The 13227-nt window shown below is 37.6% G+C and overlaps 1 protein-coding gene across 3 annotated transcripts in view; it reads left to right on the top strand.

The window, feature by feature from the left end:
• Positions 1–13227, top strand: part of SMYD3 (SET and MYND domain containing 3) — a 424868-nt gene that overhangs the window by 346945 nt on the left and 64696 nt on the right. For all 3 annotated transcript variants that reach the window (XM_087775169.1, XM_087775166.1, XM_087775167.1), the window contains one exon: positions 2487–2597. In XM_087775169.1, the coding sequence (XP_087631295.1) occupies positions 2487–2597 (111 nt within the window). The remainder of the gene's footprint in view (positions 1–2486; positions 2598–13227) is intronic.

The following is a 13227-nucleotide window of genomic DNA, read 5'->3' on the forward strand; positions in this document are numbered from 1 at the left end:
CAAAAATGAAGAGAGACAAAGGGATGAAGCCTGTAGGCTGAAGATAGATAAAGCGTGTTCTATGTTGGCTATGTGTTTGTTTTGCAGTATTAGAACTGAACCCTGCCTAATGATGGGTTCAACAGTAATGATAGGGTTTAAACCATTGTCTTAAGTATTTTGGCAAAGAATAGACTAATGTCACGTGCATGATTTTTCCCAGATGATTGCTACTGTCTTGCACTGTGCCTGAACTTGATTAAATCCCTTTTACTGCTGGATGCCACCTGAACCTAAAGCCCAGTAGGACATGGGTCAGAACCAGTGATGTTTATGCAGAGGATAAGAGACGGGATAAGCCAGTGTACGGAATGAATTTGGCAGAAAACACTTGCAAGTTGCAAGGAGACATGAAGGTCACAGGCTCGTGATGGGAGAGGGAAACTGGGCTTGGAATGGCTGAAGGATGAGGTTAGGACTACAGCTTGGCTGGAAGCTGCTTTGTGGGAAGGAAGGGATACAGATCTTTCTTACCACACCAGGGAGGATGCAGAGTAGGACCAGCTGGAGAAAGAAATGAGGACAAAGTTGGTGGGGTTACTGAAGATGATTGAGAAACCAGAGCAGTGCAACAAGGACTGTTAACTTGTTAACTTGAGTAAGGGTGTTAGTGATCAAATATGGGGAAAAGGTGTAAGACGAGGCATTCAGGCGAGGCAGAAGGGCAGATCTGGGACTGGTAGGATGATGAAATTGGCCCATTGTACTAAGAATGGCTATGTAAGGAGCTAGAACTGAGGGCTGGAAGCCAGGTTTAGATAACCGGGTGTGGAGAATAAGACTGGAAAATGATACTCATGTCCAGGGGCAGAGAAGACAGAGAGTGAGAAGAGGGACAGATTGGAGAGAATGAGGCAGAAGAGATCAAGCTTGGGAGAAAAGAGTGGAAAAGAAATACGGAAAACAATTTTCATCCATTCACCACAGAAAGCTCAGAGGGAAGCCTACAGCTCCTGTGTAAATGATTAGTACAGACTGTTCCGCTGTGAACCAACAGTGGTGAAACTAATCCCCTCTCGGCTCAGGCATGCACAAGCTGCACAGGCATGCAAAGAACAATACTGTATAGAATGCAAAACCTAACAAAGTTCTCACACTTTCTAACTTTTGATTATCTGTGGAACTTTAATTTCTGTCTTTCATTGATTATACTATTAATCTTCAATTATGAGACCATATTTATTTTTTTCCACAGGCTTTCTGCTTATGATCATTTTAAATGCTTGACTTTGTCATCTTAGTAGTCTTCTTTTAATACAGTCCTGCTTCAATATGTAATCAAATTACACTGTAATAATAAATGAAAAAAAATGCAGGCATTGTTTTAGTTGCCTGTTAATTGCTTATTTAATTAGAATACTCACTAATTTGCAAAATGCAGATTCTGACAATGGATTTCATAGTCATTACTACAAATTGGTCAGGTTTTCCTGTAATTTCTTTGAGTGGACTCTCATGATTTAACTGAGAACCATGTGAAAATCCTTCCAATTAGTTGAAGTGTCTAGGCTCAGGATGAAATAATGTGACCTGAATTTTTTAGCTCTGACCTCTCTGGAGTGTTTCAAAGTGTGTTGGGCGTATAGTGTAATCACTCAATAGCATGTATGACTGAATGCTGGTCTGAGCTGGGCTGTTATTTTGTTATATTCTTTCCCTTATCATTAGTTTGTGCCTGTGCAGCACTTTAATCATTTGAAGAACTCTACAAATGGTTAGCCCTGTAAAATTCCTTCTGGCAGGCATCAAAGTGAACAAACTACAGACTTCTCTGTAGTTCATTGGAATTCACTCCATACAGAATGAGGAGTTGAAAGTGGCACAAACGTAAGCATTTTCTTTTGTCATTTTAATAAATTTTCTTGTCAACAACTTTGACTGCAATGCTTTTGTGCTTGCTTGGTCACAAAGGAAACATCGCAGACGTACTGAAGATGGGTATGATATAAGAGGAGCTTTCCTCGGGCTCAAACATATATTTGCAAGAAAGTAGGGGCTTCCCTGAGACAAAATTTTTTGAGATAGTTGGATGTTGTATAACACCAGTGCTAAATACACACTTAAACTTTGGAACTAGACAGAAAATGAAATTTCATGCACAGGGAATTCAGATTCTGAGCTTCCCCTCTCTCTTTCCCCTCTCTTCTTTCTCTCTCTCTTCTTTTTTGTTTTTCTTCCAAATTAGCATGAAAAGTTGAAATAGTGATAGTTTTGGGGGGATTAATAATTTCAAACAATATTGATCTGGAAATGTGAAAAAGTGTTCCTCTATGGAAATTATTTTTGGTGTTTTTTTCTGCCCTTTGTAAAGTAGTCAATTTCTTCTGGGAAATCATCTATTAAGATAAAATTTTATTTTATGCTGGAAAAATGTTGTATCCAACATACACCAAGTATGGAACTTTTGTAAAATATACCAACTCTGTGTTTGTATGTACTGCACACAGCTCACCATCAGCTATATTGAATCACTGATGCCCACCAGTGAACGCCAAAAGCAACTGATGCGCCAGTATTGCTTTGAATGTGACTGTCTTCTCTGCCAGAATCAAGAAAAGGTAGGTTGAGTGAAGAAATTCCTTGCCAATGAAACAGAATTTTCCAAGGCCTGTCAGCAGCTTCCCTTCCTTTATGTAAAACTTATCTCTTGCTACTAATTGAATGGCCAGAATAGAGAAGAAAATGACCTCTGCCCTCAGTGCTGTTTGTGTTGCTATGAAAGACAACCGTGAAGGAAAGAAAAGCAGGAAATGTTGACAACATGATAAGAAGAATTTCTTGCTAAAACATGAATTGTTCATAAAGCTAGGAACCACTTTCAGTTCCAAGATGTGGTTCAGATCATTTTGAGATTCAAGGACCTCTGAACATGAGAGTTAACATGACTTTAAGCTGAAAGGAAAGGAATTTTTTTTTTTCTATTCAAAAGAATAATCCTGGAACTTTACCCGAAGCCATGTGTCTGATGCTACAGGAAGGCTGTGCTTATCCTCATAATAATATTAAATTAATTCTGACACATACCCGCATCAAAAATTTTCAAGAACTACCAGGCATATTCAGCAGTTGTTAGAAAGAGTGGTGAACCTCCTTGGATGAGTGTTCATAGTTTTTATGCTCTCTTTCACAAGTTCTTGGAGTAGCAGGTCAGTAGTTGTAGTAGATAAAATTTTGTTCAGCATGACCTTTTACTAGGGTTCAACCTAGCCTAGCCTGGTTTAATTATATTCTGGGTTGCTTCATATTTATACAGCCTGGCCAGAACAATTTTGGCTGCAAGCCTGATAAGAGATCAAACAGAATATGCAAAATAAGGCTGGCTTCATAGCCGTCTCTGCACTTTGTCTCTCTAGTTATATGTACACTTGTTCTTATTTTCACAAACACCTGTTTTGGGTGAGTCACATGCCATAGCTAAATGTGTTCCCAGTAGATTAGAAATGGTAAGAAAGGTATTGATGAAAAAGTGATTCCAAGGAGCATGATATAATTCATGACATAATTGCTGTACAGCAAAAAAGAAAAAAGAAACCCAAAGTTTACTCTCTGCGTTGGGTAGGACAGTTGTGCATGTGTGGTTTTGTTCAAGCCGAAGTACACCCATTGAATACATAATGTACCCTTGGATTCATCAGTAAGTAGTTCAAAAAAGAGAACACAGGAAAGTTTCAGGTTTATGACATAATGCTAAATTAATTCCTGTCCACGTGCAAAAGTTGTTGGCATTCTGTGCCTGATAAAGATTGCTGCAGTGCTACTCGGAGGCAGTGAAGGGAAGTGAAGACCTCTTTTTGTCTTTCTTTTAAAGATGCTCACTCAAGTGCCATGAAATATTAGATTAGTTTTGGGGAATGGCATCCTCACAGATGCAGTGAGGATTAAGAAAAATAATCAGGCTAAAGAATCTCTAATGATCGCTTAACAATTTGTGAAAGGGTAGACAAGTGGTGTAAAGACCATTCAGCATGTGGAATGTTTTAAGAAACAAGATCCACAGGCTGGAATACACTTCACTGTAAGAGACAACATACAACATCAAAAAATATTGTAGTGAGTGAAATTATATGTGCATATATTGATGAAAACAATAGTCTCATACATAGGTTAAAATTAATTAATGATTTTTCCTCTTTGAAATTTTTAACTGTGTTAGAGTTCATGTTCTATAGATCCTTTTTGCCCATTGACAAAATTCCCTGTGGGGATGATATTGCAAAATGTTTGGAAAGCTTTTTGTGACTGCATGCTGAAATTCTGTTGTTTCCTGCTTGTTACCATGTAAAGAGGTCTGTGAAAGGCTAGGAACACCATGTCAACTTTGTCTATTGATGCCTATGATCTTTATCCTCAGCTTCAGTCTAGGATATTAGATATAGTCTGCAGCAGTCTTCATAGTGCTGCATTTCATTTCTCTGTGACAGAGATTTTCATAAATACAACTCTTTACGTGACTAACTTGGAAACATGGAATATTTTTTTTTTCTCATTGATCTCAGTCGCTGTTGGTAAGCTGAGAGGCATGTAGCACTGCAACTACAGTGGGAGATAATATTTTCTGAAATTGTTCTTCTTAAATTACAGAATGGCTGGATTTAGTTGCTTAAATGTTATCTGTTGGCAAAATTATTCAATAATATCCCTGCTGAATTCCCCCTGATACTGAGACAAATTTCCAAGACATCTTGGAAAATTTTTAAAAGGCAAAGTCTTTGTCAACAGAATAGGCAATGGCTGCAACTTTGGGTCATCAAGGGTGGCAGATTCAACATTGTGATTCAATAAATATAATCAGCTAACAGTAAATTCACATATTACAACATTGTTTTGCAAATACGATGGCTTAGTCAACAGCAATCCATCTCATAAACCTTTGTTATAGGTAAAAATGCAAATTCCAGTTTGGCTAAGAAATGCTTTATGCCTTCAAGTAAGTTCTTGGGTGTTGGGGATTTTTTCAGTTGTAGTCATCTCATCAAAAAAGGTAGAATCCTTTTCCTAGCAAACGCTTATAGAGATCATAGTTTCTTGTTACTCCCAAATTCCAGCCTTGCTGAGTGTGCCTGCCAGCTGCTGAGCACATACTAGGGACCAGTGAAAGCAGAGGAATCACTCCTGAGATGCACACATCAATTTACAGTAAAACTATAAGTCAAGTCATTTCCATTTCAGCTTTTATTCTACAGCTTTTGTAATGTTTTAAAAGTGATCCTGAGAATCCTGTGGGAAATATACATTAAAGTTTATATGAAGGACATATAAATCTTATATGTATTAGTACTTAGTTACATTTATGCTTATTTATTCATATTTATAAAAATACTTCGCAAGTTTCTTATCAATGAAATTCATGTCTCCTGCTATATTTTCTAATATTCATTTAATCTTATATGCCCAAGTGAAGGAAGAAGATGGTATCAAGTTTCTGTTCTCAAGTCAGTTATTGACTTTGTAGGTGACCTTGGGTAATTCATTTTATGCCAAAGCAACCTTTGTGTTTTCTAAGACCCTGCCCTTATTTTTCATAATTAGTGAGAAGCTACTGCTCCAATTGGAGCTGAACAGATTTTTGGCTAGAAACCAGATCAGTCTGTCTAAATCAGGGACCATTTTTGTGGATGTTGCGTGGAGCTCTGTTTTGCTCAGTTTTTCCCAAATCAGCATGAAGATGGCAATTTGTACTTCTGCTGAGTATTCTGATGTCCAAAGGATAATAAAGAAAGATGCTGCATTTTCTAAGGTCTTTTAGCTTTAAGTGCTGTTTCAATGAGAACAATTCCTTGAAGTGGAATGGTTTGAGGTTTAGTTGTGTGCTTTATGCAGTTCCCATTGCCATGTGGTATCCTAGTGCTGTGTTAAAACAATTAACCTCAGAGACATCTACATGAGCAAATAACAGTTTTATCCTACAAAATGCTAAAAATTTCTCCTAACTTTAGTTAGGCATTTAATCTAAGACAGTTTTTAGCCTTCCCCTATACCCAAAGAAAAGACAAGCAGCTCATTCATGCTGTCTTGCAGTAGAAATTTATGAAAACTGGAATAAATAAATAAATAAATAAAAGAGGTTAAAGGAATGCCTTCAAGTAAATACCCACACTTTAGACAGATAAAGTTGGGTGAGATAAATTATGCTGCTCCATGAAGTATACACAAACACAAAATCAAGAATCACATGATTACGTTTCTGTGCTAGCTGCCATGGATAGCAAAGTGCAGTTGCAACTATGTAGGTTTCAGCATGCTAACATCCAGATTGTCGGTAAAATTAGTTTATGCAGATCACTTCAAGCATTTCTCTATGTCTGCTGCTGTAGACAAATATATCTTAACAGCCAGTGTCACTGCTTCTTCACTGTTATTTGTGCTAAAATTAATTAAACTCGGATAGTGGCTACATCATACTACAATCACACAGTTTAGCTATGCATACAAACAAAAGTAGTGTGTCAAAGTGCTCTCTTGCCATTCTAGGTTACGTGATTCTGCGAGGGCTTTTTCTAATATTTCAAGTCTCAAGAGGCAACTTGTCTATGAAGAAATATTCTTTATTTCTCATTTACTGTAATATTTCATGTCACAGCTATATAAAACAGCAAAATTCACTCCGACACCAGCAGTGACTTTAAGATTCACAGTCACTTGATCTTTTTTGTTGTAGTTGAGCATCAGCTTCAACTGATGCATACTGGCATGCACAGTGTGAGCAGACACAGCCCTAGACCAAATGGAGAGGTCCATGGCTGTGCAGTCACAATTGCATTGCATATCATGAGACCAAATGTTCCTCACTGGTCACTGCTGATGAAAGGACTTCAAAGTGAATCTCTGCTTGCTATACAGTACTAGTGTTTTATCTGCCTCTCCAACTGTGAGCACAGCCACGTAATAATCTAGGTGCATAGCTGTCATCAATGATAAGAAAATACGGAGGCAAACAGTGGCAACTAGCTGGTCCTGTGGATCTCAAATAATTTTTGGTGCCTGGACCTCACTGTCAGCTGCATTTTGATTCTAAGAGGTCATACCATAATGCTGCCCAGTCTCTTTTAGCAACTGGTCAAGCAGCCTGGCTGCTGATTTGACAAGGGAAGAGCAGCAAGTGCTAACACATCAGTGTAAACTGGTTATGATAAGATTAAGGCAAACCTTTTGGCAGTACAGTTACTGCCAAATTACATGGCACTAGCTACAAATCTAAACCATACTTTTAATTGGGTTTGGCCCAAGTTGGGGAAAAAAAAAAAGTAACTAAAAGATAGAAAAAAAACATTTCTTTCTAAAAGTCACTCATAGAATATTTCCTGACTGTCAGTACTTCAAGTTATTGCTACCGTATTGTCCTCAGTTCATTGTGTCTCTTACAGCTTTATACATTATTATTTGCTCCATTTTAAGATCAATCTCCACTGTAATTTGGAAATGTGTGCCTTCCTAAAAGCTGAACTCTTGGCAATGTATTACCATTCCAACACATAAAAGCCCCTTACATTAATTGTAATTAAAGATGGGATTACATTGATGACAAACATTTTAAATGGAGAACAGTTTTTTCCACAGTCATGAGCCAGAGTATTGTTCATGTTCTACATTTTCAGCCAAGGATTTCAAGGAGATTTGTGCTTATAGAATCACTTTGTTATGAGTCGTCTTTCTCCTTTGGAGCCAGGATTTAATATTTTAGTCTAGCTTGGTTTTTGGAAGGCTTTTATTTATTACAAGGTCAAAAGCAATGGGGGTGAATCTGAATCATTTTTATATTTGGCCAGTATTTGATAGTTGCCAAAGCTAATAATAACATAATGCCAGTAAGTACATTATTTGTTTAATCAGTTTATTGCTTTGCTTAGTACTTACTTATATTGCATCCTGAGTTTTGGTAGAGAACATCACAAGTCCAGTTTCCAACTCAAGGACTCTCAAAATTAGGTCACCTGAACAGCAGCCAAGCCATCTACATCCGCATAAAAATGTCACCTGCAATTCTTTAGCTGGTATTGCACTTCCATACATCCACCAACTCTTTTATAAAAAAACATTGAATAAGTTCCTGAACCTACTAGAAGTTTTGACATTCTTTTCCTATCCTAGGAAACAGCACAACTGTATTTTAGGAATTACATAAAACGTAAATGGTCCTCGACATAAGTTGATCAAATTAGTTGCTAGAGCATATGTCTGTGGTTGATTTGCCTCACTGAGGTTCCTGAGAGATGCTTGAATATGGCCAAGGATAGAATTTGCACAACATTTTTCACCTTTGATCTTCATATTTGGTGTCAGCAATACCATTGAAGAACATGTGCTTAAATCACAGAGGCATTGTTACATGAAAAATATTATTGACTGTTGTTTTGAATTAGCATGTAAAGGCTTCATGTAAGATCACTGTACTGGTGTTAGTACAAAAATATCACCTCTCCCTCAGGGAGCATATATTTAGGACACAGGAAATACAAAATTTTATATTAAGAAGTGCCTTTCTAAATTGCTGAATTGTCAAGTTCCAGAAGTTTGTGTCCCAGTTTCCCCAATATTTATTTATTTTCAAGCATTTACATTCTCACTAAGATTTCCAAGTACAATATGAAAGACGAGATCTACAAATTAATTCAAAAGATGAAGCTCGGGAAGCAGGATTAAATAGGATTGTTGAAAACAAGTCTGTTCATACAGCTAACTGAACATAAACCCCCTTGACCGAAACAAAGAATAAAGTAGGAGCATGTGTATCTCTAGTCATGATTCTAAGGTACTTGCTAAGTACTAAGGTAATAAGGGTGTGCTAAAAAAAAATCAGGACTTTGTTCCAACAAAATGCTGGTTTAATCCCTTTCCTATCAAAAGACAGAGGGTGCAATAGTTTGTTTTAAAAATCATCTGTTCGTTCTTCGTCTTCTTTTAGCTGTTTTGCCACTAGAACTGCCTTTAAAGCAAACTACAGAAGGAAGTCAAGCCAGAGCTCAGTCATATTTCACCCACCTAGCCTTTCAGCCCAGCATTAGTATAACCAGTGCCTACAAAAGCCAGTGGCAGTAATTAGTAGCCCACGGGAACACAATGCTGATTCTTTCCATAGGTGGTTGGCTGATTAACAGTTCCTTCCTTCTGGCAAGACATTTGGTAGTGACATAAACCCTGGATTGGTTACTGAAATCCAACAGTCAGTCTAACTCTATTCTGTTCCCTTTCAGAGGATCTTACCCTCTTGGGATGTATTTCCAAACAGCCAAGGATAGAGGGCTTTTTTTTTTCCTAGTGCCAAAAATGACAGTAAAAAACAAGGCAACTGCTTCTAATTTCCGGACTCTTGTTCATTAACAAAGGCATCACCTCTTCAGCTTCTTAGCATTTCTTACATGACTTCTGAGGCTTTTTCCATCTTTCAACATTGTAATTTTTTTCCATCAAAGGGCAGTCCCACAGACTGTGACAAATGGACCGTGATCATTTTTCCATGACAACTTACCTCTCCCAGTTGCTGCAGGACTGCCTTGGTGTGCTCTGGTCATGACTTGGCAGCCATCAGCTGGAGCTCACTTGGGTTGTCAAAGGTCACGGAAAAGATACTGCTGTTCTTATAAATAGACGTGAGTTCAGAGCTGTATGCAGACTGCTTGCTTATTTAGGGGATCCTTAATAGTGAAACCTGTGTCAATTTGGTCCAACAAGTTCATGTTTGGAGCCAACATAGGAGTTGGAGTGTGGCACTCTCCCGGGAGGCTGGCTTTCTGCTCATCTGAGGGGAGCAGAATCTCATTCCTTTCAGACCCGGCCATCTAAGAGGAAATGTAAATCTTCTGGCAGATGTTTTAAGCAGAAACGTTCTTTTGCTGAAGGAAGGGAGTCCGCTCTTATCTCTGTTTCAGACTTTAGAAGCTACATTTAAGTGCCTGGCTAGCAGTGTTCCCCCTTTCTGGGTGTCCAGCAGCTTCCTTGGGACTGTTCTTAGAACTAGTTATTACTGTTATGATTTCTTTTTTTCAGATGATGTCATTCCTGTAGCAGCCACTGTTTGGTCTCTGCTGCATAATAAACAGAAATAAGAAAAGTCTCACTCTGGGTTAGCAATCTAAAATAAACATATAGAAGACAGAATATGCTGAGAGAAACAGCAGTACTTTAAAACATAAGACTAGATCAGACAAATCATTTTCCAAACACCTTTTCCTGCAGTGATTTTGGGGAGACTAGTTCACAGATTTTTTTCTCAATGTATATTGAAGCCAGTCATTGCTTTATCTGATCTTGAATCTCTGTATTCTCTTTCACTGAGGTTGCTATGAGGTCTTGTGTGTTTCAGCCTGTCAAGGTGATTTCTGATATCAGTAGTACCTAAGGGAATAATATTGATTTTGGATGCCTTTTCTTGATCTGTTTATCAGTCACTTTCTTCTTCTCTGCAGGATGTTCAGTCTTTTCAAATCCCATGAATTAGGTAGTTTACTTGAAATATGATAAATTTTAATTCAGATCCCATTTCAGTCAGAAAAACAAGATGTCGCAACTTTAAACTGCAGAGTTTTCTGGACTGACTGGGATTCAGTTTTGTGGGTTCAAAATCTCTCCTGCTGAAAGTCTTCCACTTTGAACAAAATAATATCTGCATCAGAGCAAGAATGACATTTCATCCTAGGTGTCAGAGCACTCCCTATGGGGTAAGGAGACCCCGCGATTCTGTCAGTGCTTCAGGCGATGGGTGAGGTTCAGGTGTGTCCAGGATACGGACAGTTCACCATATCTTTTTTCTGGATTCCTGCTCCAAATCAAGTAGAAATAGGAGATTGGATCTTTGTCTTCCCAAGTGTATATTGTAACTAATGAGCTATGAATTTTAAAGAAAAAGGAAAAGAAAGTAAGTGGAAATACCTTTTTCTCATCAGTTCTGTGGATGTAAGCTAAATCCCTTTCTGACAAGGAATGAATTTTACCATTTACCTTTAAAGGCCCAAACCAGGACACCAACAATATATGGGCTGATTATAACTTCAGCCTTTTCTGGCATGCTGTATATTTTGCTCCCTCCATTTCACTGTTTCCTCTCCTGCTAGACTCTCAGCTGTTTGAGGGGGTGAGTACTCTTTTTACTCTGTACAGTCTAAAATCCTGCAAAACAGTGTAGCTGTGATTCCGATACTGCCAGATTTATAAATAATAGCAATTATGAAGTCTACAAACATTCTGAGTCACACCAACATGGAGAAAGAAAACAAGATGGAAAAGGACTCTTTATCAGAAAATTTGTGAGTAACTTGAAATAGCACACAATTTTATTGGCTCACTGAAATTTTTTGCAATAGGCCATCTTCAAGTAATTTTAGCAAAAGCTTTTGTCATCTCCAAACTCATTCCCTATTGGACATCACCCAAAACTAGTCCAGAGGAACTTTTTTTGTTCTGGGAAAACAACTTTTTTCAACTGTGGTTCCTATGATGTTCCTTCATGTCAGTGAATCCTGTGTCTTTCACTTCAGATTCTGAATATACTTTCTTCATACTCCAAATTTCTGGTTCCTAATGCCATGCTGATTGTATACTATATACTTTCTTTATGATGTTGGGCAGTTTGTCGTCTTTTTGTTTCATTTTCCTTAGCTGAAAAATTGTGCTAATAAATCTTACCTTTCTTACAGTATATTTTTTCTGCGATCAATTACTGTTCATACAATGCCTGGAAATAACTAAAATGAAGTATTACATATACAGTAGGTGTAAATGCTTGGTAAAACAAAAGATTAGCTACATTGCTATGTCTATTGTCCTAGTTTTCTGATAATTCCAATCAGAGAAGAGGAGTAATGACTGGTTTTGTAAAGCAGACTTGTGCACACTGAGCCCTGAAGTAAGATCATGGTTTTACTTTATATGGGTCAAGAATGGGTTAAAAAAAGCCTGGAAAATGTTTAATCTAGTAGTCCAGATTTTAATCTGGTAATCTGCCCCATTGTTAAATCTATGAACTAAACAATCTCCTTAGCCTGTCTACTTGCTGGGAGTAACAGTGTATTCTGTGATCTGTTTCACTGCAATTACTTTGTGTGGTGAAGTGGAAACATACCTACACTGGACAAAACCAGGTCTTAATGGGAAAAGCAATATTGTATGAATATATGTATGCACATAGGTATGTGTATGGAACACACAGAGACAATTTGAAAGATATTGTACCTTTTTAGTGAGCAATATATTACACATGCAGTACATGGTGGTGGTTGTTGCCTTTTGCTGGTATTTGTTTTGTGATCCTTGGTAAGTAATGTACAGCCCTGTTTCATATCTCCCTCCATAAAATAGATATAGAAATGCCCATTAGACAAGTAACATTAAAAAGATGAATTATTCTTCAGAATATCTCAGTATGAAACTTAACAACAGCATGAGTCTTTGTAGTATTTCCCATGCCACATTGTGGAAGTGCACCTTTCACTCTAGCCTTATTTAGATGAAGAAAGATGGCTTTCCTGTCAGCTGCCTCTAAACTTCTAGACACTAGCCAAATTTTATTTTTAATTTTATTTTTCAGAGATTGATTGATTGACTTAGGACCCTGTGGCAAGGTCATCAGGTATCATGACTTCATTCTAATTTCTTTTTGACAGTGTAATTCTTCAAAGTTTGGGGCTTTGGCTGAATTCGTAGGAAGCACCATAGATTGAGAAAGACAAAATCGGGCTCTTCAGTGCCTAAATCAATTCCAGTCCTTAACTAATATCCTCTGAGGTCTATTAAAGCAAGAATGAGCTCATCTGAATAGCAAGGAAGTCTATAACTTTTGAGACTGTAAAACTGCAGACTGAATGCTTTGGATTGAAAAATTGCTGTGGTAAGCAATGTGCCATATCAATTTCTTGCCAGTAATTTAATTAATATCACAACAATGCACTAACTAATGCTGTAGTTATAAATTTTGCATTTGTGAACTTTATTTTTAGACATGAATAGGAACTTTTTGTTGTGTAATAGGCAGCAGGCTTGAAAGGGCTGAATTTACTTCAGCCATGTGAGTTACAGCAGAGGACTCTGTAATTTGTTGACCCATTGCAGGATGTCCTGTTATTTTCCACAAGATTGCTCAGTGAATTGTATGAAAGCCATTGATTACACTGCAAACAGTGATTTGAATCGGGGAGCATGGTAAAACAGTGTATCACAACCCTGCCCAAGATTTATCTAACCACAATCATTAAGAAA

This window comes from Nipponia nippon, unplaced genomic scaffold (genome assembly GCF_047370975.1).
Source record: "Nipponia nippon isolate SJK-2023a ecotype South Korea unplaced genomic scaffold, ASM4737097v1 scaffold_4, whole genome shotgun sequence".
Taxonomy (NCBI): domain Eukaryota; kingdom Metazoa; phylum Chordata; class Aves; order Pelecaniformes; family Threskiornithidae; genus Nipponia; species Nipponia nippon.